Source organism: Podarcis erhardii, assembly GCF_964252035.2.
Source record: "Podarcis erhardii genome assembly, chromosome: 7".
NCBI classification, from domain to species: Eukaryota; Metazoa; Chordata; class Lepidosauria; order Squamata; family Lacertidae; genus Podarcis; species Podarcis erhardii.
The window spans coordinates 15,207,769-15,229,706 of record NC_138511.1 but is presented as its reverse complement, the minus strand read 5'-3'; the positions used below and the strand labels follow the sequence as shown (position 1 = coordinate 15,229,706).

The window sequence follows — 21,938 nt, the reverse complement described above, 5'->3', positions numbered from 1 at the left end:
GAAGACCTCATTGACTGACTGGAAGAGTTGTGGGTCCCGATGTGTGAATGGTATCTGCTCCTGCTGTTCTGAAACCTATTGTGGAGACGATGTCTCTCAAATATATATTATACATATATGATACAGTCAAGGTGGACGGGTCTCTCTCCCCAAGTTTAAGGCTTGGGTTAAGGTAAGGGGGTTCCCGGTTATCACTTCCTTCTGCTTAGGACAGAATTGATGTCCCTCCTAGACTCCCTTTAGCGGGGAAATGACTGCTTATTTTTGTGTGGAAACCTCTATTCTAATAAGTTGGGGGGCAGAGAAGCGGTCCCTGGAGGAGTTAGGGCGACGGAGTTGAGGGGAGAGTGCTGAGGTCCCCCCTCTCTCTCCCCTTTTCCTCGCCCCCCCCAAAAAAAAACCTCATTTGTCCTGGGAAGTGGCAAAACTACTTTTGACGAAATAGTGGTTTGTTTGTTTTCTTGGAGGGGGGAGCGAAGGGACGTCATTCTTCCGTCTCCCCAGGTAAACTTTAGGAAAGTTTAAAAAAAAAATGATCGGAATGCTAGCACTTAAATATATATATAGATATATAGGGGAAGATTCCGTTTTCTCTCCTACGGAGACCACCACCACCCACTTAAAAAAAAAAAATCCTGTAGATATACGTCTGCGAGAAGCGGGGGACACACCAGCCCCTTTGCGATTGGCTCCCAAGCCTCGGAGTTAAATCTCCCTTCTCTGCGCTCATGAATAAAAAAAGGAGGTTTTTTAGAAGGGAGAAAGGGGGGAGGAAATCCCCACTCCGCAGCCTATCAGAGTTTCTTCGGTCTCCCTTTCTTGCATTTCCCCCGATGCGCCAAAGTTCAACCCGTCTTCACAACTTCCAACCCTTCCTATCCTAGCAGTCATCAGACACCCCCCCTTCTTCTCCTCCTCCCCCCCCCAAAAAAGAAGCAACACACGCACGCAAAATAAGAGTGAGGGAAGAAAGGGGGAAGGAAGGAAGAAGGAGGCAAAGGAGGGGGGGGAGAAAACCTTCTACAATCCTCCTCTAAAGAAATTCAACCTCTGCTCGCTTTCACTCCACAGTCTTCATCGCGCATTCCTAAAGGACGCAAGCTCAGTTCCAGCTGGTCAATTTCAACCCCCCCCTTTTTTTTCATTTTTTTAAAACTCTGGGGGGGCTTTGGGGGAAGCGAGTGGCTGAGGTTTTCCAAGAGGGGACAGACCAGAGGAGGGGTCCTCTCTCCTTCTGTCTCTCTCCACGTTCTCTCTCCCCGCACCCCATTTTTTTGTAAAAAAAAATTATATAGGCACTTTTTTTCTTGCAAAGATTTGGACTCCCCTTTTTTCTCCGGCTTTCTCGACTTGAAACCTTCCATCCCAGCGGCCCCCCCTTTCCTCCTTCCCTCCCACCCACCCGTTCATCCCAGCAGCCTCGTCTGGAGTATGGCTGCGCTCCCTGGGACAGTACCAAGGATGATGCGCCCAGCACCCGGACAGAATTATCCCCGCACCGGATTTCCTTTAGAAGGTAAGCAGGCGGCTCATTTTTCCCTTCCCAGGTTAGATACTTGTTTTTGTTTTTGTTTTTTAAAAAGAAGAATTTAATTACAAAATAAAAATGTTAGGGTTTGGTTTTTCTTCTTCGCTTCTTAGCGGGGCCTTCCGATTCGTTTCATTTTTAAACTTTTCGCCATTATTCTCTTAAACTTTCAGCCCGTGTTCTTAATTTTTTAAAAGGAGGCATTTGTTCAAAAGGAAGTTTCGTTTTTAAAGCGCTTGGAAACTGCCCTAAAGCCAGTCCCCTTTTACTGGGGAGGAAGCCCTCTTGCCGGGCTTACTCCTGAGTAAAGACGGCGCTTACAACCGCCTGCTTGCGAGGGTAGGCGCGTTTGGGACAAAGCGGGTCTTTTTCACTCTGCGAGCCAGCCTGCGCGTGATGGAAGGAGTCAGGCGTTTCTCGCTGCCGTTTGGCATTCCTAAGTTTCCCTCCAAATCCTAACGAGACACCAATTTTCCAAACTGTGGTCGTTATATATATATATAATATTGTGGGGTTGTTTCGTTTGTCATTGACTCGTCGCAGACCGTTTTGGAAGGGGCTTTTGAATGAACTTTGCGCAGCTGGCTCCCTTCCTTTACCCCCGCTTTCCGTTTGCATGAAAATGTCCGTTCGTCCTCCACCGCCCCTTACCCCAAAACCAGAGTCCGGCGATGATATTTTTCGGTTTAAAAACGAGAAGCGAGTGAAAGCGACCCGGCGCGTCTGCGATGGAACGTTGGGCGCGCCAAAGGTTGGGAAAGAACTTGTCACTTTCTCTTGTCAATTACACCCACGTTCTCTCGCCTCTACAACCTCCCATCCCCCCCCCTCTCTCTTTATATTTGAATGAGAGCGAGAAGTAATTAGAAAGCGGCTTTCCGACATCTCTCCCCTAAAAAAAAACCCACACAATTTTCTTCAGTCTCTCCCCCGCCCCACCACAGGTCCCCTGATTGGCGACCAAACCAGAATTAAACAAACTCCGGGTCCCCTTCCCTGCATTTATTAAAGCAAAGCTCGCTCAGCCGAGAGCGTGCTCAAGTGGGCGAGCAGGCAGTGGGTGGGGGGGCGAGCAGGCAGGGGACCCACGCCGGCTGCGCAAAAACCCACACGCCGCGGGGATTTGGAGTGAAGGGCCTCCTTTTCTGCGAGCAAATGAAGTGAAGCGGCGCTGGAAAGGGAAAAAGAGATCAGGGGGATTACCAAAATATTTGCACAACGTGATGGGGAATAATGACGAGGCGGAGCGGGCGGCCAGTCCAGGCGCCTCTCGGAGGCAGGCTGAGCCCACTCGAGGCTGAGCTGTGGCTAATGACAGCGCGCGCCGAGTGACTCCGAATTAGCGGCGCGTGATTCTTGATTAAACCGCCAGGCGAGGACCGGAATCCACTTTCCTCTCTTCGCCAAGAAGAGTGGAAGTCGGGGGTTAGAGGGGGGGGGAGAGAGAGACTATCATATAACACCCCCCCATCCCAGTCTCTTTTTTTCTCTCCCCCACCCCAATTTCCAAATGTGTTGGGGAGCCACCATCCTCGAAGCGAGGAAGAAATATTAAAAAGAGGGAGGGAGGGAGAAAAGGGAAGGGGGAGAAACCCGAATACGTTCTCTCTCACACCACCCCTCAAAATAAAATTCATGTCTACTTTTCCACTACCAGAAAATTGGGGAATATGTGACTTTAAATACCCACTTAAAGCAATATTTATATTTGAAAGTTTATCTGCTTGTGAAGGTGGGCGCTTTTCATAACGCAATTTGGTTATAGGAATACTTTTTTAAAAAGATATAAGGAAGCGTGCACATGTATAAAATAGACTTTTATTTTATGCGAGAACTATCTGTATATGTGTATAAAAGCATCATAAAAAGCATCATATAAAAATATAAAAGCGAGCTTACTCTGGATCCCATTTATGATTGGGTTAATCACTAAATACTGATAATCCCTGATTTATATATACTGAAATGAACTCTTTCTATATATGCATATAAATTGATTTATGTAAAGATGAACAGGTATTCCTTATATGTGTGTGTGTGTCTCCATACAGTATATGTTTGAACAGAAATACCTAACACAAACACACTTTCCCCCCAAAACCTTGGCTGTTTTCAAGCCTAACAGATCACAGAAAGGGGGGGATGAAGTTTCTATAACGGCGCCGTTCTCCAAGCTGGGTAAGGATGAGGGAGAAAGGTCATTTTGTAGTTTATCAAAAGTAGTGGTTTGGGGAGAGGGGGTTAGAAGACGTTGGTGGTTGTTATTTGCAGGGGGCGCGTGTAGGCCAAACGAGAGAAGACGAAGAAAAAGGACAACCTTACACAGATAGAGATCAAGGCAGCTGAGAGGGAAACGCAAACAGATGTCTGCGCGCTCAGCTGGAGAGGCGCCCAGGGAACCATTTATAAAATATATATTGGGGTTACGGGGAGGAGGAGGGGAGGGGAATTTTGAGAAGTTTTGGCGCAGACCGATCTGTGAGAAAGCGACAAAGCGCCTGGTATTTGCCTCCAACTTACTCAGAGAAGACCCACTGAAAGGGATGGCCCGAAGTTAACGCTGTCCATTCCTTTCAATGGTTCCGACGTCCTGCATTTAAAATGAACCCGGGGAGAGGAAAACCACGGAACCGGGCTCCGCTCTCCTCCTGGGTTCAGTGAAACTCCCGGGGGAGAGAGGCTCGGATCTCCGCCAGAGACATTAAAGGGAGAAACTGGCTCCAAAGGAGTCTTGGGGGCCATGTCTACGCGAGAGTAAGCCCCTCAAAAGCCCAATGGGGCTTCCTTTCTGAGGGGTCCTCCGGGCATGCTTGCTCCCGAGGGAGCTCACGCCTGGCTGAATAAAGCGGGCCTTACTCCCGAGGAGCTGGCGCCTAGGATGCTGTTGCGCGGGTGTTTGGCGTGCGGCGCGATCCTAAGGAGGAGTGGTTCCTCTTTGTTCCGTGCGGCTTATTCTCGGAGCAAGCGCGTGTAAGGCAGTAGCTGGCAGGGAAATATGTTTTCAGGGGGGAGTGTGAGAAAAACCCGCCCCAGCACACGGCCTTGCCAGTTACACTGAAAGTTCTCAAACCTGTCTTTGTAAGCTGTCTCTGACGCATACACAGAGTGCCGATCATTTGGGCCTCGACTCGGTTTAGACCTCGTAATTGAAGCAGGAAAGTATATTCTGATCGGGACTGCGATCCCAAAGCCCTGACTTTGGTGTGGTTCTTAGGAGGGGTTGAGAAAAAGAAAGAGGCGTGTTTCACGTGCCCGCGTGTCGTTTGAACATAAAACAGCCCTTTGGCTTTTGAAAACGAGAAATTTTGGAAAGGAGGGATGTTACCACGGGACAGAGATATTTAAGGAAGGCTCACCTTCATAACGTTTCATTGTAACCAGAATTTATTCCTGCTTATCTGGACCTGGGTTCAAGGGGAGCTTTATTCATTCAGAATCCGCATCAATAAAGACCATAGAACTTTTTGTGGGGGGTGAAATTTCCTAAGATTGAGGGGGGACACCCCCAAAAATAGTCCCTTTCCTCCAAGTCTTTAGTTATGTGGATTGTGGATAAGGCCTCTGAGTGGGTCCTCCGTTGGAGTACTCCAAATCCAGACCAAACGCGCCGGTGATGGACGCTTCGGTGTAATCCGAATTGCTGTAAAATCCTCCGCTCGTTCCCTTCCCCTTAGATATCAGTTCGTAGAGACTTACTTCCGGACAAACATGGTTAGGATCGGGAACCAGAATGTTGTGAATTTTATCTTTCAGCGCCCCACTTTTTAAAATAAAATAAACTTAACAGCCACGATTTGAGTACGGAACTAAACTTGAACCGGGTTCAGTCAGAAACGGCCTCGCCCTCTTTAGTTTTCTCCAGCTCCGCTGTGAATCGGATCGGGACCTTACTTCCGAGTAACTGTATTGAGAATAAGGGAGGGTGTGCGCGTGTGTTGTGTGAGCCTGCACTAAATAAAAACCCGATTCACTTTCTTCCCGATCTCAAGACAGTGATAAATTTGCCGATCCAGATAATAAGTTTGTCTCTAAATTCAAATAGGCGAGATCTAGATTATATAGGTGCTTCCTTATACATCCAGCAAGTTATCTATAACTACGGGGAATATGTGGATAAAACGAAGTGAGTAAAAATGTAGGTATTGCCCGCTCCGCATCACAAAGGGGAGACTGCGGTGGATCTGGTCCCGAGATCCACTTATGCTGTGAGCCAATAAACGGGTTCGGTCTGGACTTACTCCGCGATACGCGTCTGTCCGAAATCCGGTTAAATTCAGGCGGGGTAGGTAAAGGAGGGCAGCCTTACCTCGGTTAAAATGTGATAAGGGCTTTACCCCGAGGGAACCCGCAGGTAAAAGTCACCTTTGCCTTCTCTCTCCCTCTCCCTCTCTTCTCCTTTACCTCGCAGTCTCTACCCCGCTGGGCCAAGGCCGGGTCAACCAGCTGGGCGGCGTCTTCATCAACGGGAGACCCCTCCCCAACCACATCCGCCACAAGATCGTGGAAATGGCCCACCACGGGATCCGGCCCTGCGTCATCTCCCGCCAGCTCCGCGTCTCCCACGGCTGCGTCTCCAAAATCCTCTGCAGGTACCAGGAGACCGGCTCCATCCGCCCAGGAGCCATCGGTGGAAGCAAACCCAGGGTGAGTGAGTGGGAGTCCCCGGGGTAGCTACCTCGGGCGCGCGGGGTGGGGGTAGCCTTCGCCTCTTCTCCCCTACCTCTTTTTTGGGGGGACCCTTCTCTGGACACGCACCCCGAAAGCGAAGGGAAAGCATCTTGTACTCCGTGCGCAGAAGGTTCCGGGTTTCCAGGTAGGGCTGCTGCGAGAAAACCCTACCTGATTCCCATGGCTGCTGCCTGCCAGTGTAAACAATACGGAGCTAGATGGCAGCTTAACTAGTTCCCTGAAGCTGCCACCCTAGCCTCGCTTACTTGGGGACTAAAAAAAGCCCCACGGGATCTGAGCAGGCACGGTTCAGTTTGCCCGTTATGTCTCACAACTGGGCTTACTTCCGTATAAGAAAAAAGAAAAAGTTGCGCGGTATTGTGGCTCTTAGCTATGGTCCGTTGAGGAAGGATTTTCGGACGGGCTTTCTCTCGGGAGACGTGTCCCGGATCGGGGCCCTCCGGCTGCTCTTTTCTTTCTTTTTTTCCTTTGCATTCATGGTTATTTATCATGAGATGAGCCTCTGGGCGATGGGTCCCGTCATCTCCGACAGGCAGCTCAAAATAGGAAGCGTTTACCGAGAGAAAAGCGAAATCTGTCAGTTCCTCATTTGATCTCACTTTACAACCATAAATCAGAGCAGAGTGGATAAAGGATGATATTTGCAGCTAATTTATAATCGTTCACACTCGGAGTCATTTTTTTAAAAATCTTTTTAAAAATATGTATCTTTAGAAGTGAGAGGCTGGGGCGGGGAAATCTGTCCGACTCCAGGCACGCATACTCAGGAGTAAGCTCCATTGAAACCCATGGAACTTTACTTCTGAGTAAGGATCCCAGGGTGGAACTGGACCGGTCCCCTTACTCTCAAGTAAGCCCCCGCGCGAAGCCCCGATCCCTAGGGGAAATTCCTCGGAAACGAGTCCTGCGGCGTACAACGGGGTTTACTCCTAGGTAAAGGCGTAGAGAGGTACAGTAAAATATTGACTTGGCAAATTTGGGCTCTCTGGGGGGTTTGGGAAACCATCAAAAGTTGTAAAATAAGGACCCTCCGGTTAAAGGGGGTGGGCTTTTTTTCAGAAGCCTTTAAGGAGAGGGGGCTGAGTAGTTTGGATTTGGGAGGTTTTCCTGAGGTTGGGGGGGGGGGGAATTTGGGAAACTACCAAAGGCTTGATGCAAGCACCCTTAGAATAAATTCTAGACTAAAACAGATCTTATTTATGTATTTTTTTTATTTTAAGAGGGGTTGTAGCCACTGCTAGTCCTACTCAAAGTAGACCCACTGAAGTTAACAGACCTGGCTGGCTAAGTTTCATGAATTTCCATGGGTTTACTCTGAGTAATGTTTAGTTGGGTGTCGTTTAAAGAGAACATTTGAATGGCGAGGCGCCTGGGCCGAGGTGAGGACACACCTTTACCCGCTCCCCAAAATTTAAATTTAAAAGTGAATCCTTTTTCTTTCTCTTCCCCCTGCCCCACCCGCTGCAAACCTCTTTCCCCCACCCCACCTCGGATCTTTTCCCGACGGCGCATTGATCCCAAAAGCAGGTCGCTACTCCCGACGTGGAGAAGAAAATCGAAGAGTATAAACGAGAAAACCCCGGGATGTTTAGCTGGGAGATCCGGGACCGACTGCTGAAGGATGGGCATTGCGACCGAAGCACGGTCCCTTCAGGTGAGAAGGCAGCTTGGAAAAAGCCCAAAAGGGGAGAAGGAAGGGGGGGGGATGAAATCCTGTAATTGGGTGGGGAGGAGGGAGGAACTAATCTAGGGATGCGTTTATCTACAAACAGGCCAGCTTGAGACCAAAATCTTCCCCTCCAGGCTAAGAGGCGGGCAAATAACTCAATGCACGCGCTCAAAAGCACAGTCCGGGTTCCGTGCGTTTTGTGACTCCCCAAGAAAGAGTTCTGCAGCACTCTAAAGCTTGCATAGCCTTTGTTCTGTCGTCCTGTTTCAGACTGAGAGGCCTAGGAAGAAATAAAGAGGCAAATCCCTGGATTCAGAAATCCAAGATGAAACTGGAGTTTGATCCCTTCTCCAGGTTTACTCTGGATTTTTTTTTACTTTTTACACAAATTCCTCCCCAACCCCCCAACCCGTCCTCTTGCAGTTTCAGGTGGGACAGGCCAAAAACAACGTCAGCTGTGTGTGATGAGAGAGCCGGCTTGAGTCTCAAGCTGAATTTGCAGCTTTGACTTCTGGCTCTGTCTGCCCCATCAGCAGAAGCTGGTCTTTGCAGCAATGTTGCAGGTGACTTAAGTGGCTTCTGGATCATTTGGGGGGGTGGGGGTGTCCCTGATCCCCAGTATTTGCAAATCTGGACTTATAACGACATCCTGTAGACTAGCGAGTGAATTGTGCAGAAGGGTTGCTAAATCTAAAAGTGTCCATTGCAAATGTAGGAAGACCTGCAGATGTTATCAGAGTCTTCAGCTAGATCTAACCAGGCATTCTCGTCTCACAGCGGCCAGCCTGCTGCCCCATTGGCAAGCCCACAAGCAGAGTACCAGAGCGCTCTCCCTTCCTGTGGGTCCTAGCGACTGGTATTCAGAATCATTGCTGTCTTCAAAGGTGGAGACTGAGAGTATAACCATCATGGCTAGGGGCCATTGGTAGCCTCTTTGAATTTGCCCTAACCTCTTTTAAGACCAGTTAGGTTGGTGGCTATCATTGCGTCCTGTGGGAGTGAGTTCCAGAGTTTAACTTTGCACTATGCGAATAATGACCTTCGCCTGTCTGTCCTGAATCTTCAAACATTCGTGAGTTCTAGTGTTCTAGGAGAGAGGGAGGAAGACCTTTTATCTACCTGCTTTCTCCATACCATGCATAATTTCAGGTATTAAACAGTGAATGTGGAGACTCAGAAATCTAAACCCTCAATTCTCTCTTAATTTTGAGTGGCAGCAAATACAGTAAGGGTTATACATTTAATAGATAAAATTGACCCCCGGAGCTATAGTTTATTGAAAGATAAACTTTAACTTCTCGGTACGTGTGTGTGTGAGAGAGAGAGCTCTGTACCAAAAGGTGGCAGCTCACATATTTTCCCAATAATGGATAGCACTTTATCAAGTTAAGTTGGAAGGTGAGTTCGCAAGCTTTCAGATGTCACAGCATTCTTCAGCAGACTGAAAGCTTACCTGAAACTCAAAACTTTGCACACCTGTCTCTCTGCCTCCCAGATTTTGGGTCACAGAGGTGCTGTTGTGTGGCTTTTGTTTTTGGGTCAGTGGCGTAGCGTGGGTTGTCAGCACCCGGGGCAAGGCAAGTAATTTGCGCCCCCTAACCCGTGGATTTGCGCCCCCTAACCCGTGGATTTGCCCTAACCCCAGATGTTGCGCCCGGTGGGGCCGGCCCCCCCTGCACCCCCCACGCTACGCCACTGTTTTGGGTCGCAATTATGCATGCTTGATTTGTGTTGTTCTTTTTTGAGAAACAGCCTGTGTGACTCAAACAAGTGACATTTCACTTATTTTCCATCTCCCTGGCTTCTCCTGACGGTTTGGAGCAATTTGAGGAGAAAAACAGAGCAAGCCAGACAATCCCATTTTACATATTACCCAATACATTTGATGCAACCTTCTGAGTATCACAGAGCTATGCATCAGTCTGGCAGAGAGTCTGGTATAACCCGAGAGCTGTCATACTACATTCTTAAAACACTAAAGAAAATATTCCTTTCTTGTTGCTATAGATTCAGAACCAACCATACAACCGCTTAGAGTTTTGTCGAGATGAGCCAGAACAGAAAACCTACATCTCTTCTTGTCCCTGCCCCCTTCAATTCAGATACCTAGTAATATTTTCCAGATCTTTGTCTGATAGGAAGAGAGGGTGCCATCCAGATGATTCAAACTACAGTTCCCAGCAGCTCTAGCCAGCATGACCAGTGATCAGGGGTGATGGGAGTTGTAGTTCAAAATAGCTTGAGGGTACAAGAAGTCCTGATCTGCACAGCAAAATAGAAAAAGGTATTGGAGTAGACAGTGCCACTTCAAACCACAAGTGGGGGGGCGGATCTTACTTTGGAATGCACCCACCCAAAGATAACAATAATAGTAGTGAGAAACTGTTTAGCTTTTATTTCCTCTGTGCTCCTTTGCCGCCTGGGAGGAGAGTCCATTTTGTACGCAAGAGGATTCCAAAACTGATACAAGCACACCCATACCCAGTTTGTAATGGTACAGTCCCTTTGTGCCACCTCATTCTATGCTTTCCAGGTTAATACCCAATGCCAAGCCTTACGCAGAGTTGACCTATTGGAATTCATGCATTTTATTTATTTCATAAAATTTATATACCACTTGATCGTGAAAAGGAAATGCCTTTTTTAAAAAAGAAAACGGACATAGATAATTTAGGTTCATGAATTTCAATGGATCTACTCTGAGTATTAGGACTTAGCTGGATATAACCTCCATTTATTTTTTTAATCTGGATGCTGAACACTTTAACATCTGAGGGCAGGTTGTTTTAATGTTCCTGTGTTACTCCTCCTATAGTTTAGAGTGGATCTACTGTTGCCATATTTGAAACTTACTTTAAGAACTGGCATTCAAAGCAGGATATACAGTAATTAACAAATGCATGATATTATTAGTAAGCTCCGCCCTGAGCCACCTGAGTAAAACTCTATACCAGAATTTCATATAAGGTTCCCCTTCTGGGCACATTTACTTAGAAGCAGGCATTGTTAAAAGGCAGGGAGATTTAACTTGGCAAGTAAATTTAATGTATCTATCTATCTATCTATCTATCTATCTATCTATTTATTTATGTTTGTATTATTCGCCCTTCACCCTAAGGTCCCAGGGCAGGTTATAGCATTAAAGCACAATATTAAAAACAATTTGGAGGGCCCAATTAAAAAACATCAACTATAACACCAAAGTCATTAAAAACAATATTGTCTTAAGTATGAGTAGACAGCGTTCAGGCCCTGTCAATTTCACTTTCACTCTGCCTTCTGGGTGTCCGGGTGTTCATGGTGTGGATAGGTAATTCAGATTAAAATCCTCCTCCTCCTCCTCTTCTTCTTCTTCTTCCTCCTCCTCCTCCTCCTCCTCCTCCTCCTCCCCTCAAACCAGGAAGTTCTGATGTTTTAATTTGGGGAGAGAAATCATTCTGTTAGCATGATATAAAGGCCTGTGGGTTTTCTGGTTCTACTAAATTTTTCAATAGGTATAATGTGAAAAAGTTCTATGTCTATACATTTGCAATGAGGGCATAAGGAGAGAGAGAGAGAGAGAGAGAGAGAGAGAGAGAGAGAGAGAGAGAGAGAGAGAGAAGAAAGAAAGAAAGAAAGAAAGAATCCAGTAGAGACTGCTCCATGAGGGCAAATGGGGCCTCATCTAGTCTGCCTTCTTACTTGCATGCAGTTCAGGCACAGTGACCCTCCTCCTCCTTAGTCTCAACATTGACCTTGCAGAATTCAACAACCAGGAGGATGGGAGCACAACCGGAATTAGTTGACTCTGCCTTTTCTTGGCTGTGTCGCCACCTACTGTTGACCTCCCTTCCGCCCCACCAATCTCAATTCCAGCAGACACTGGAATTATCAGAAGTCAGCTGTGTACAACTAGACGAGATGCATTACGCAGTCACATCACCAAAGACACTGTGACTTAATTTTAATATTTTATCATTTTTGCTGAATCCATATCCCAACCTTTTCTCCAAGAAGTGCCAGGTCTTTCCCCGCTCCTCATTTAATTCCCAAAACACCCCTGTGAGGTAGCTTAGACTGAGAGGCAGCGACTAGCTTGTGGTCACCCAACGAGTTTCATGGCCAAGTCAGGATTTGAACCAGGTCCTCGTCAAACACTCCCAGCACTGCATCTCACTGGCTTTCATAAATCAGGCCATGAAGAGTTAGGTAAAACACAACTGAGGACAGCTCGGGTCTCTAAATGACCATACTGTTAGGACACAGGGGCCAAGGTAGGTTACTAGGGCCATTGGAAGGCCTGTACTGTAGGCGCCATGAGCAGGTAATTGAGAAGGAAGCTTCAACACCAAAGGGGCCACCACCACAAAGGCCATATCACTCAAGCCTGTTAGCTGAATTGATCTGTCTGATGTTGTGCAAGTATGCAGGGCCCCCATAGAAGTTCTTACAAATGTACAGGGTCATATAGGGGAAGGCGGTGCTGTCCCCAAACTGTTTAGGGCAGGCAGAACCACGGTTCCCTTGTGAGTGACCTTCTGGTGGCTGTCGGGGCTAGCAGCAGAGCAACAAATAGGAATTTTAACTTTGTACGGCGGGTTGGTTTCTACACAAACCCACATATTTACACACACACACACACACACACACACACACACACACACACCATCCTTCATCCAGGCAGGCAAGAGGAATGATCGGAGTTCAAGGACGCATTTCTAGCCAGGCAAAAACACTCAACAAGGGTGATGAGCAGGGGGGGTGTGACCTGGCGAGAGTCCCAAGGGCCAGACAGAGAGGGCTGGATTCGATCTCGGCACCCAAGGTTCCCCATACATTTATATTCTGCCTTCCTCCCCCAAGGAGCTCAAGGTGGTATGTGTGGTTCTCCCCGCATCTCATTTAATCCCCACAACAACCATGTGAGGTAGGTTGGGCTGAGAGAGGTGGTGACTGGCCCTAGGTCGCACAGTGGTGGATTTGACCCCTTGGTCTCCCGTGTCCTAGTCTAAACAAAATTTAAAAAATCCTTCAGTAGCACCTTAGAGACCAAGTAAGTTTGTTATTGGTATGAGCTTTCGTGTGCATGCACACTTCAGATCTGAAGAATATCTTAAGAGTATCTGAAGTCGAAGTGTGCATGCACATGAAAGCTCATACCAATAACAAACTTAGTTAGTCTCTATGGTGCTACTGGAAGGAATTTTTTTATTTTGTTCCGACTACTGCAGACCAACATGGCTACCTACTTGTACCTATGTCCTAGTCTGACACTCTAATCCAGGCATCCCCAAGTTTCAGCCCACCAGATGTTTTGGACTACAATTCCCATCATCCCTGACCAACCACTGGTCCTGTTAGCTAGGGATCATGGGAGTTGTAGGCCAAAACTTCTGGAGGGCCACAGGTTGGGGATTTTTTTAAAAAAAAATTGGGACCAGCAGCCCATCGCAGTCTTTTGGCCTCCACTTATGCCAAGGTATATGGACGTGGCTGGCGCTGTGGGTTAAACCACAGAGCCTAGGACTTGCCGATCAGAAGGTCGGCAGTTCGAATCCCCGCGACAGGGTAAGCTCCCATTGCTCGGTCGCTGCTCCTGCCAACCTAGCAGTTCGAAACCACGTCAAAGTGCAAGTAGATAAATAGGTACCGCTCTGGCGGGAAGGTAAACGGCGTTTCCGTGCGCTGCTCTGGTTCGCCAGAAGCGGCTTAGTCATGCTGGCCACATGACCCGGAAGCTGTACTCCAGCTCCCTCAGCCAATAAAGCGAGATGAGCACCACAACCGGAGTCGGCCACGACGGGACCTAATGGTCAGGGGTCCCTTTACCCTTTTTTATGCCAATGTACCAACTGAAGCCTCAACACACACACCCGCTCCAAAGGTGTTTTGAGGACAGTAGTTTCAGTGTGTTGGTTTGTTAAGGGTGGGAGTTGTGTGTATTTATCCTAAATATAACTGGGGTTGGGGGTTGGGCTGAGTATTTAGAGAGTTGTTGGCCTGTTTGTTGATTTAAGGACTCCTGCAGGAGTTAAGTACATCTAAGATGACACCTGCTCAAACACAGAGAAGCATCATAGCTCGGTGGTAGAGCATCTGAGTTGCGTGCCAAAAGTCCTGGGTTCAGTCTTTGACATCTCCAGGCAGAGCTAGGAAAAGACTCCCTCCCGGAAACCTGGAGAGCAGCTGCCAGTCAGAGTAGACAATACTGAACTTGCTGGACCAGCGAGCTCTCCCTCTATTTAAAGTAGTTTCCTAAGTGAGATACCTCACTGGGTTTTTATTCCTTTCATTTCATATTTATTACTACAACTTGTGTTCCATAAAATTCACACTGTAATGCAGTGAAATGCAATACGTAAGAAAAAGAAAAGAAGCAATCAAAATTTAAATATTATTACTATTTATTAAACTTGTATCCCACCCTATTCCCGCAGGTCTCAGGGCGGTTCACAGGATTAAAACTAAAGATTTAAACAATGATTTGGTGTGGGCATGTCCACCTGAACAAGGATTGCTGGCCGCTGATAGTCCATGGACCACTTTTATTTTGTTTTAAGCTCTGATTTAGAAGAAGTTAGGGACGCGGGTGGCACTGTGGGTTAAACCACAGAGCCTAGGACTTGCCGATCAGAAGGTCGGTGGTTCGAATCCCCGTGACGGGGTGAGCTCCCGTTGCTCAGTCCCTGCTCCTGCCAACCTAGCAGTTCAAAAGCACGTCAAAGTGCAAGTAGATAAATAGGTACCGCTCCGGCGGGAAGGTAAACGGCGTTTCCGTGTGCTGCTCTGGTTTGCCAGAAGTGGCCTAGTCATGCTGGCCACATGACCTGGAAGCTGTACGCCGGCTCCCTCGGCCAATAAAGCGAGATGAGCGCCGCAACCCCAGAGTCGGTCACGCCTGGACCTAATGGTCAGGGGTCCCTTTACCTTTACTTAGAAGAAGTTCCTGTTGGGTGTGGATGCAACAGAGACTTTTGGGCTGTTGGCCAATCCATACCTTGGCTTAATGCGGATTGCGAACCCTAGTGCTTCCTCTAATTCCCCCTCATCTATTCCACTTTCCCCTCCAACTACTACTGCCCCAAGCATTTTCTTCCCCAAATGTGGACGTTCCCTGTGCTTTGAAAATCCAAACAGGAGATCTGCAATCTCCAGATGGGCAGGCCTTATGAGTTGGGGCTGGTGATAGGATATCATGGGGATGGAGCAGCAATAGATGTTCACCTTCCACCATGGATGGAGAGAATCCTCACCATTACTGATGGAAGTACCTTTTTTGCCTCCCAGTTTCAACTTTCCAGTTTCAAAGCAGCTTATATTTTCTTCTTCTGTCTTTGACTGTCTGAGGTTTAGTGAGTTCGATTAGCCGGGTGCTCCGAATCAAGTTCGGGAAGAAAGAGGAAGAGGAGGACTGCGATAAGAAGGAGGACGACAGCGAGAAGAAGGCCAAGCACAGCATTGACGGCATTTTGGGCGACAAAGGTAGAGAGAAAGGGAGGGAGGGGGACGATTACAAACACATACACCCCCTTTTAAAAAATAATAATTTTTGGCCTCTCTCCTGGTTTCCTCCATCCTATTGTATGTTGACATTGTGAAGTGAGTGGGAACTGCAAAAAAAAATGTTTCAGCATTTAAGTGCTTCTGTTCCTGGAGTGTGCCAGCCAGCCAGCCACACCTTTCTGGGGTTACTCCATTCCAAGTTAGTTTGTTTATATTCACTGCAAATTCCTCTGAGCCCACCTGTGGCTTCCTCCTTGTGCTTGTGCAGATGGCCTTGTTTTGGTGGCACTCAGAGGATGAGCCTGTTGCTAGTATATGAAACCTCCCTCCCCGTGCTGTTGAGACTCCACCTCCCAGTATTCAGAAAACAATTCTTGTCACCCTGATCTGCTAGCTTTCTTTGTGCGGGGAAGGGATGTTCATACTGGTAACTACCACATCTGTAGTCTTGCAGCGACGGTTGCTTTCTATTGGTTTGTTTCAAAAGTTTATTGCGAGTTGTTTGTGTGTTTGCTTTATCTTACTGCGAGCTGCTTTGGAGGCCTGTTGTCGGGCAAAGAGGCAGGACAAGGATTTTATAATAAATGGAAAGAATGAAGACAGGCCTCTGCTCCCAGGAGCTTACAGTCAGTGAGATGCAAGACTGAGGTGAAGATAAACCCAGAGTTTCTTTCACCAGAGCTAGGGGTGAAGAACCAGGTGTTTTGGGGCTCAAACCCCCATCAGCCCCAGCTAGGGGTGGGGATAAGGGGAGTGCTGCCTATCAACATGTGGAGGACTCTGAGTTAAAAGAAGGCAAAGTTGTGATGGAGGTAGACAGGGGCAGTGAAGGCAGGTGACAGAGGTAGCTAGGGACAGTAAAGGCAAGTGAAGGTCTGGTTCAGGGATGCTGAACCTGTGAGCCTCTGGATGATTGGACTCCCAATTCCCATCAGCCCCAGATAGCATGGCCAAGGACCAAGGATGATGGGAGATGGAGTCCAGCAACGTCGAGAGGACTTCAGGTTACCCAGCTCTCTGAGGCTAAAGGATTCTGGTCACAACATCCACATGTTTCAATCACTCTCATGCCCCAGTCGTGGACTGAGACAAAGAATCCTGGGAAACTATAGTTTTTCAAGAGAGCTGGGAATTGTTAGGAGAGACCTCACAGTGGTATGGTTCCCAGCCCCCTCGACAAACTACAATTCCCGGGATTATTTGAGGGCAGCTGTGACTGGATAGGAATGCTTTAAAAAATATAGGGCATATGTGACCCCAGTTAAACAGTCATGTGAAAGGCTTTGTGGAAAGGGTGTGTTTTAAGGATTGAGTTTTATTTTTATTTTTTTCTTTCTTCTTCTTTTTTAAAAAAAGGAAATTCTCAGAGGGGTGAAATGAAAACTAAAAAGCCTTTAAAAAACATTTAACTATTCAAGTGGGTCCTTTTTTTGTATTGTAGAAAGTCCAACCTGCTTCCTCCCCTGGTTTTGAATATATTCTCAAAGATTTCAATACCTTAGCAGAACACGTTGGACTTTATAAAATCTTTGTAGCTCAAAGGTTCTTAATAAGTCTAAAGTATAACTGTCTCAGAAGAATCTGAGAGGACATGATTTTTAAAATAATAATAATAATAATAATAATAATAATAATAATAATAATAGGGTTCTTCAAGAATAATTTATAATCTTTTTTTCTGACCAGGTTTTTCAGTACTTTGTGCATTAATAATAATAATAATAATCAGGAACCTGCATAAATTATGCAAATTGACACATTCTGTAATTTTGCATAATTTTACTTTCCTTGTTATGGTTGGGACAGTGTCACAAATTGCCATTTCAACCACTGAAAACCTTATTCTGCCGTCTTTAATTCTGCACTGCCTTTTTATTTCCAAACCCATAAGGCCTAGAATCTTAAGATTCATTTTTTAAAAAACTTCTGCCTCCACTAGTGCATTCTGTATTTTTCTGTGCATGCACCCGCAATCCTCTAAACCATCTAGCTCATCTTTGACTCATTTTTACAGAGCCCCCTGTATGTTAAGAAATAGCTTTGAATTCAAAACACAGTCTTGATCGGGATTGAATAATATTTTTCGGAGCTCTTTTTAGAGGTGGATAAAACAGGATGCAAGTCCATGGTCCTCCTTTCGCTGGTGTATTGTTAAAATCCTTCATGTGGTCTACCACCTTGACTTCCAGTGACCAGATAATCAAATTGCAGTGTTTCACGGCAAGAGTCGGGAGCTATGTTTAATTCTTCAGCATGTAAAACCCCGCTGTGCTTTCTTTTAAAATAAAGTTTCTCTCCGGTACGATGTGATGCTGTTTAAGAGATGCTTTTAGACTGACGGAAGGCGGGAGAAAAAATGTGCATATTTTCAGCACCTGAAATCTTAAGGATAACTTTTTCTTCCTTTCTTTTCTTTTTAAAAAAGAGGAAATATTATTTGAAATATTATTTATATCATCCGTTAAGTTAGTGAAAGTGGAAGGCGGTATAGAGAATAGGCCCAGAGTGTGTCTTTCTTTCATTTTTCACACTTACTATTAAAAAATATAATCGCCGCAGACGCAGATTGCCCCCCAGAGGGAGTCTCCCTTTCCCTTTTCAAAGCTTGATTGATCTTTTGAAGACAAATCTTGAACTGTTGGGTAGTGTTAATAAAATTAGAGGGCCGCTTGGAAAACACAATAGGGGAGAAAAAGGGGAGGGGGGGTCTGGTTGTGGGGTCTTGGAAGTGTTAATGTGCTACCTGTCTGCCAGGGATGGTTTGATTTTCACACATACACCCGTTTTTTTGTGGTTTTTTTGTTTTTGCGCCGTGTTTTGGAACGGGTGGCGAAAGCTCTATCCAGAACACCAGCATGGACGTCAAGACCGGAGTCACTCCGGATCAGTTGCTTATAAGGACTTGAAAGCGGGCTGTGTGGGGAGGGGATGAGAGGGGGGTCCTAAATGAATTCGTTAAACAGATCACTTTCTCTTCGGCTTGCTGCTGTTTTCTAAATGGTCCCCTGAAACCGCCTTTGACAGTTTACTGATGGGGGGTATCAGATTCAATTATCCGTTGGGTTTCTGGATATCTTGTCGTGGGGGGAGGCGTGGGAGGTGTCATGGAAATTGGGGGAGAGATTCTTTCATACAGACATAAGTATATATTTGTACAGAGAGAGAAAAAGAGAGAGAGGTTTTAATGTGCGTGTAGATACCTGAATATAATGTGTGTGCATCTTGAATTTCTTAAAAACCTAACGCCACCCAAGTTAGTATTTTTCCGCTGGGGTGGGAAGACTGTTTTTATTCGTGATAACGCCCAAAGTTTTGTGTTTGTTTGGGAGATATATATATATATATATATATATATATATATATATATAATGATATATCTAATGATACCTTGTTTGTTCGTTTTAAAATAATGATACCTTTCTGTTGTTTTATCTCCACTCCCCCACCCACCCCCAAAAAATTAATTGAAGGGAAAGGCGATGACGTTTGTCATTTGGGGTTTCGTTAGGGTATATTGGGGTGTGCGGCGGGAGTGGCGATGTGTAAATTGGGGGGGGGGTGATTCTGGAGCAAAGCTTCTATTCTGTAATTAATAACCCAGTAGCAGAGAGCGCTCAGAGAGCGGTTGGAACAGTTCCGTTTTCTACATTAATATCAGGGGTTGTGGGGTTGTCCATTTCAGCGGGGGGGGGGGATCCTTTTCCTTCACATGGATGAGCAATGGAGGGAGGGTCTTATGACTAAACACTTTTTGAGAGGGGTGTGCGATCGAGGGCATTTCGGGGGTGCAGGAAGGAGCAGTTGGCTAACTCCACCCTAAAATAAAATAAAATATTAACAAGAATTTGCCCAAAAGAGGGGATGAAGAGAAAAGGGAGAAGGTCGTTTCTCAGATCTAAGGCACATTTACCTGGAAACAAGTCGCACTACTGCAGCGGTTGGTTGAGGGGTTTACATTCGAGTAAACATGCCCAGGCCTCGGCTGCACGGTCTTTACTCCCGAGTAAGAGCATTACAAGTAATGGTTGCTTGTATTTAATTTTTATTGGACTGGAATAACGATACGGCCTGGAATGGGCTTCTAAGGTGCATTTCATCTCTCAGAAAACAGAATTATTATTATTATTTATTTAGAAATGGCTATTCATTTTTCAAGATCTTGAAAAAATAGGAAGGGTGACCAGCGTTTTCCGACCGAATATATCACGCTGAGATTACAGCGGGTTGATAATCTCCACTTCTTATCATTTTTCATTTTTTATTTTTGCAAAAAAAAAAGCGCCAATTAAAAATATATGTATATTCGGTGCTGGAACTCGAAATGTTTGAACAGAAGGTGGAGAAATCGGCTTGTTTGGCTTTCGGGTCTCGCCTTTGGCTGGGAGGGGGGTTAACCTTGGAGATGAACTTCGCTTTGCAAAGACTTTTCCAAGTCGATTAAAAACTTTTAAATACGGCAAAGGAACTCTGTGGCCCCCAAAAGCAAACAATTTTTTAAAGAGAAGGTTGGAGGGTGCGGGGGGGGGGGGGCAAACAGACGAAGCTGTGTGTCTCTCTTTTTTTCCTCCTCCTCGCCCCCCTCCCATTAAAATAGAGAGAAAGGAGGGGGGAGTTCGGCCTTGGCTTATTCTTATTCAAAAAAAATTCCCAAGGCAGGGCCGCGGAGTTTGGGAACAAAACGGGGGCAGAAGAATGGGAGATAGATTTATTCAAAGCGCCCCGCTGGTCGATAGTTTTGTAATATTATCCGCGCCGTCTGTTGCAAGAAGAGGGGAGGGGAGCCGGTTGGAGGTTAGCAAAACGCTGCTCCCCCCCTTTTTTTTATTTTTTCGGCGGGAGGGGGTCTTTGGTTCAAATTGCTCAATATCCACTTGTAAATCAGGTCTTTTGTCGCTGAATAGCGATCGGTGCTTGTTTTGCCTCCCCTCCCCACCCCACGTCGTGATCGAAAATAAAATAAAAATAAAAAGTGGACATACTTTTTGTTTGTTTGTTTGTTTGTTTAGGCCTTAGAGAATACCCTCGACTCAGATTCTTAGGCAGGTAGTCCCGTCCCTTCCCCCCCCCCCCCACGAAAAGTTTGCAAATTGCATTCCGTGGGAGTTTGGTCGTAAAGTAGATTTAATGGAGTTTTATTTATTTCTCGAATTCCACTTTTCCTTTCCGGCTGTTTAAATATTTTTGTGCACGTGTAATGGTGGTTCTTTCCTCATTTAAGATGTCTTTTTCAGGATGATTCACGTCCGTTTTTTGTTTTTTTTTCCCTCCCCAAAGAAATTTGGGATTTCTAGAAAGAAAGAAAAACCAGAGTTTTCAGGGAGGAAAAACGGAAGGTACGCCAAGATAAAAGGCTCTTGTGTGCGGAGCTAAATAAATGGACTGTTCCAAAAGTGACCCCCTTAAAAAAAGAGAGAGAGAGGAGAACGAAAGAGGGAGAGGGAGAGAGAGAGAGAAAATGAGAAACCAACTAACTGGTTGATTTTTTAGAGGTTCCGATGGAGGAATCACTCAGTCCTAAGAATTGTCCTCTCTTTATCGCGCATTTGTTTAGCTTGAAAGTGAATTTCTATTGCCTACAATATCGCGAGTTTTTAAGAGGCTTTGTTTGATTCCAACGCCCTTGAAAGAAAATGCGTTTGTGTTTTTTTTTAAGAGGGGGAGGGCGGGTATAAGCAGGGCCTCCTCGCGAGTAAGCGCGCGCGTCCCGCGCATTGCCATGTGAAAGCGCTTCTTCCTAGCTGTGGGTGAGGAGTGGGGGTTCTGCCCCCCCCCCATTCAAGGCTCTGATCTGCGTCCTTTCGAAATGAGCATATATAGAAATTATTGTCTTTTCGTCTTTTAAAACCCTCTGGACGAATTTACTTCCAGTTTCAAGAAAGCTGGTGAAGACACGCTCTACACGAGGGGGCTGAGGGGTTTGTTGTTATGGGTTTTTTGGGGTTTTTTTTTTTTTTTTTTTTTTGGCGTGGGGAGGGAGTGGAATAAGAGAAATTGCCTTCAGAAAAGTGAATATCCATTTGCGAAAAAGGGTCCTCAGGTTCGATCCCCGCAAAAGTGCTTTGATTTCCCACCTCCCCCCATACCCAGATTTCCCAGCCGTGTCTTAGATCACTCATTGGCATTTTTTTTTTTTAAGAAAACCAGAGAATGCGAGAAATCCTCCCCACAATCCATAAAACTCTTTTCAAGCCTGCCAAACTTTTAATTGCCCTAATTAAAGTTCCTAATGACTATACTTAACTTGTAAAACATTTTTTCCATACATACACCTCCAACCTTTGAAGGGGGGGGGGAATCTCTGGGTCTGCATTGTTGTTGTTAAAACAAAATAAAAAAATTCCTTCCAGTAGCACCTTAAAGACCAACTAAGTTAGTTCTAGGTATGAGCTTTCGTGTGCATGCACACTTCTTCAGATTGTTGTTGTTGTTGTTTTAAAAATACTCTCGCAACCCCCCCAAGCACTCTTCTCTTGAGTAAATGCTCTTTGAAGGAAGCGAGAGTGGGGATTTAATGACTCCCAAGTAAGCGCGCGGAGGGATCGGGCGGCACGTAGCTCGTCTCCGGCTTGC

General features: G+C 46.1%; 1 protein-coding gene across 6 annotated transcripts in view; it reads left to right on the top strand.

Annotated features, from left to right (window-relative positions):
* PAX7 (paired box 7) overlaps positions 1 to 21,938 on the top strand; it is a 266,012-nt gene that overhangs the window by 1,092 nt on the left and 242,982 nt on the right. Inside the window, exons 1-4 of one of the 6 annotated variants that reach the window (XM_081870997.1) lie at positions 869 to 1,516; positions 5,937 to 6,172; positions 7,742 to 7,871; positions 15,213 to 15,347. In XM_081870997.1, the coding sequence (XP_081727123.1) occupies positions 1,432 to 1,516; positions 5,937 to 6,172; positions 7,742 to 7,871; positions 15,213 to 15,347 (586 nt within the window). In that variant the 5' untranslated portion in view covers positions 869 to 1,431. Of the gene's footprint in view, positions 1 to 868; positions 1,517 to 5,936; positions 6,173 to 7,741; positions 7,872 to 15,212; positions 15,348 to 21,938 lie in introns of those variants that run through there. The other 5 variants (XR_014158747.1, XM_081870995.1, XM_081870993.1 and 2 more) reach the window with 5 other exon arrangements.